The following is a 3,977-nucleotide window of genomic DNA, read 5'->3' on the forward strand; positions in this document are numbered from 1 at the left end:
TACAAGAAAGATAGTGATAAATTATAGCAGATTCAGTGTGGGGCTACTGGGATCAGGAGTCTGGAGTGTGTGCCCTGTGAGGAGAGACTTGAGGGATCTGGGCCTGTTCAGCCTTGAGAAGAGAGAGCTTCAGTGGGATGTAATAGCCTTCTATTACCTGTGTATTATAAAGACAATGGAGCCAGGCTCCTTACAGTTGTGAGGGAGCAAGATACAATCAGCTTCAGCTGAGACAAAAGAGGTACAAACTGAATACAGGATTTTTTTTGTTTTGTTTTTTTGTTGTATTGTTTTTTTCTCCACACAGACATTGTGAAGCTTCAATCTTTGGTGGTTTTCAAGTACCGGCTGGATGAAGCTCTGAGCAACATGATATAGTCTTATAGCTGACCATGGTTTCCACAGGAGGCTGGACTAGAGAACCTCCTGAGGTCCCTTCCTATTTGAATTCTTCTGTGATTCTATGAAAGCAATCATGGATGTTTTATTTTGTAGCAGTATGCAAGTATTTACCAGTTAACAGAAAGACAATAGACATTTATGTTGTGGAGGTACTTTTGATCCTGGGATTTCCCAATTTGTTTATTTTTGATGCATCTCATGGGGTTTTTTCAGATATGATTGATTGTGATCAGTGTAAGTTAAGAACACTTCAGGTCCTGTTTTCTTACATCTCAATTTGAAGTTTGAATATTCTGTTGTTTAGCCACATTTGGTTTTTGGTCACACATCGCCTGTGAACTTGGAAGAATATCATAGAATCATAGAATAGTTTGGGTTGGAAGGGACCTTAAAGATAATGTAATTCCAACCCCCCTGCCATGGGCAGGGACGCCTTCCACCAGACCAGCTTGCTTCAAGCCCAGTCCAACCTGGCCTTGAACACTTCCAGGGATGTGGGGCATCCACAACTTCTCTGGGCAACCTGTTCCAGTGTCTCGCTGTCCTCACAGTAAAAAATTTCTTCCTAATGTCTAATATAAACCTATCCTCTTTGAGTTTAAAGCCATTCCCTCTCATCCTATCACTACACGCCCTTGTAAAAAGTCCCTCTCCAGCTTTCTTGTAGGTCTCTTAGGTACTGGAAGGTGCTATAAGGTCTCTCTGGAGCCTTTTCTTCTCCAGACTGAGCATCCCCACCTCTTTCAGCCTGTTTTCATAGGAGAGGTGCTCCAAATTATCTTCATGGCCCTCCTCTGGACTTGCTTCAACAGGTCCACATCCTTATGTTGAGGGCCCCAAATCTGGATGCAGTACTCCAGGTGGGGTCTCATGAGAGCAGAGTAGAGGGGGAGAATCACCTGCCCTGACCTGTTGTGTACTCGAATTTCAGAAATGTGCTTTTTCATATGTTTAGCCTCTACGCCGTCCTGACTCCTCTGATGACCACTATGTGATGACCAAACATGCAGCTATATATCCAACAGAGGAGGAACTTCAAGCAGTCCAAAAAATTGTTTCTATTACTGAGCGTGCTTTGAAACTTGTTTCTGACAATATGACTGACCATGGAAAAAGCAAGAGCAAAAAGGGAGATGACAAAAAAGATGGTAGTAAAGACAGGTACTTTTTTCCTTATTATTTTTTAAGAATTGTATGACTTGTTTCTGAAGTCATTTTATGCTTTTCCTTGTACTGTTATCAGTGCTTTCAGGAATTCTGTTCCCTTTGGGTTTTGATATGGCATGTCACTGTGGCCTCAAGAGTACATTGAATGCTCCTATTTTATTTAATTTTTCTATCTTCAGGTTTAGTTTCATGGGTTTTATGTTATTTTAAATGCATCTTTTAACTATAATTCACAGAGCTTTGAAAGGAGTTTTACGTGTGGGCGTTTTGGCTAAAGGTTTGTTACTCCGTGGAGACCGAAATGTCAGTCTTGTTTTGTTATGTGCTGAGAAGCCTTCAAAGATGTTACTCAGTTGTATTGCTGAAAGTCTTCCCAAACAACTTGCAGTAAGTAGTATTTAGATTTTTGGATTTGGATTTTGATAAAGATACTGTGTAAAAGCCTGTCCCCAATCAAATGTCTGTAGGGTTGACTGCTGCATTTCATAGCTTGGGTTCAGTTTCTTTTCATTTTATGAGTGTTTCTGTCTGAATTCAGGGTCTATGCTGCATGGTTTGCTTTCTGTATATTGTGTCTATACAAGTATCTAGGCGCTTATGTGTAGTATGAATCATCATTTAATAGATTTCATTTAACTGGGAAATAGAAATAAGCAGAAGAAAGACTATTATCCAGTTACCAGCAGCGATAGTGGTAATTTGTGCGGTGTTACAGGAAGCTTGCATTGCCTGAACGTCAAAGATCTCCATTAATGCCAGTCTGTTTGTACTTGTCTTGTTTCCAGTTTGTGTGTGTCAGTGCTTTGTAGTCCCATGATTAGTTAACTAAGTCTTGTGTGTTTTTGTTGGGGTTCTTTTTGCGCCAAATTAAAAAGTCTTAAAAAAAGGCATGCAGTCTTAAACCATTCAACAAAATTCATATAAATCATTTTCTGTGTTTCTGCAAGAAATGAAAGTACAGAATAAATTTTTTTAGCTCCAGTGCTTTCTACTGAACAAAGCCTGTCTACCATCATTATAGAATGCTTGTCACAGCATTAGTATTTCAATACAGTCTGGTAAAATTCTCAACAGAATCAGTGGCATGGTAGAAACATTAGCAGGATCAGATTAATTAGAAAATAGTCTTGGGTTTGCTCTTGTTTGAAATAACAGTACAGAGGAAAGCTTAAAAATTGCACATCTTGGTCCGGCTTTGTGGAGAATGCACTTGTCTTTCTAGTTCATGGAAGAAGGGGGTAGAGGTGTCCACAGCTTTATTTTGGGGCTGTTTAGAGTTACCAAATCTAGTTGCAAGAAGCAATTCTGAGTAACCACCTTGTTACCCTTACTTTTTTTTCCCCTCTGGTGTTAATCTTGCCTTTTGCTCTCATCAGAGGATGTTGTGACAGCCAAGTATAGAATGTGACTTGCAGTACCCATCCTGTAACTGTGAGCTTGAAGAACCTCCACTGCATCTGCTTTTTAAATGCTCCTATGTTCCAATGAGAAAAATATCCAATTGGAATTTTAAGTGGCACTGAGACTTTTCTTTATCTCAAATGCTGTCAAGATTCTTATGTAATTTGCTTCGTATATGAATTTCACTTATGGGTAGGATGGGTTTTTTTTGCTTTTGCATGCTTGGCAATTGCTGTGTGTTTTCATTAATGATTTGGAAAACAGTATGCAAGTCCATATATATATCTTAATTGTGTATACTGTTGTTTCTTTGAATATAGAGGTATCTGCTTCATATAATTATATTGCATTTCTGTATTTCTGTTGAAAAAGACTATATTGAAATCCATTTTCTTCCCCATACTTTTCTTGGCCACATGCTAATAGAAATTTCTGTTTCTTGATATTTAGGTAATAAGTCCTGAGAAATATGATATCAAGTGTGCAGTCCCAGAAGCAGCAATAATTTTAAATTCATGTGTGGAACCCAAAATGCAAGTTACTATCACACTGACATCTCCAGTCATTCGGGAGGAGAACATGAGGGATGGAGGTTGGGAAGTTGTTCAAGATGTTACTTCTATCTATTTTGCTTAAGATGTCATTAAAGTCCAGGAAAGCAACATGCTGGCATAACTAATGTATTTGATTAAAACCTTGGTTTTCAACAAGCAGTCTTGGTAGAGAACAATTAGTTATAATAAATGCTTATATGATGCATTTAATTTTAAAAAATTCTAACTTAAAGTCCGACCTCAGCTTTCTGGAAAAGATACACACTTGATTTTTTTCTCCCCCTCTTATAAAATCATGTGGAAAACTAAGTATTTTATAGTAAGTGGGTATAAACTGGCTTTCTAGTACAGTCTTGCCCTGAAAGAAACATTGTATGGTTTTAGAAAAATCACATGTTCTCAGGTTTAAGGTGGATCAATATTACCATCATTTACACATTCCAAATAGCAGCA

At 38.2% G+C, this 3,977-nt stretch overlaps 1 protein-coding gene across 1 annotated transcript; it reads left to right on the plus strand.

Annotated features, from left to right (window-relative positions):
* Positions 1–1,357: 1,357 nt before the first annotated feature.
* On the plus strand, positions 1,358–3,562 carry LOC103808592 (zinc finger RNA-binding protein-like; the record flags this gene model as incomplete). The annotated part of the gene is made up of 3 exons (XM_009081386.1): positions 1,358–1,563; positions 1,806–1,956; positions 3,421–3,562. Coding segments are annotated over 3 exons (499 nt in total), but the record flags the coding sequence as incomplete, so codon positions are not given.
* Positions 3,563–3,977: the final 415 nt, after the last annotated feature.

Source organism: Acanthisitta chloris, unplaced genomic scaffold (assembly GCF_000695815.1).
Source record: "Acanthisitta chloris isolate BGI_N310 unplaced genomic scaffold, ASM69581v1 scaffold17500, whole genome shotgun sequence".
Classification (NCBI taxonomy): Eukaryota; Metazoa; Chordata; class Aves; order Passeriformes; family Acanthisittidae; genus Acanthisitta; species Acanthisitta chloris.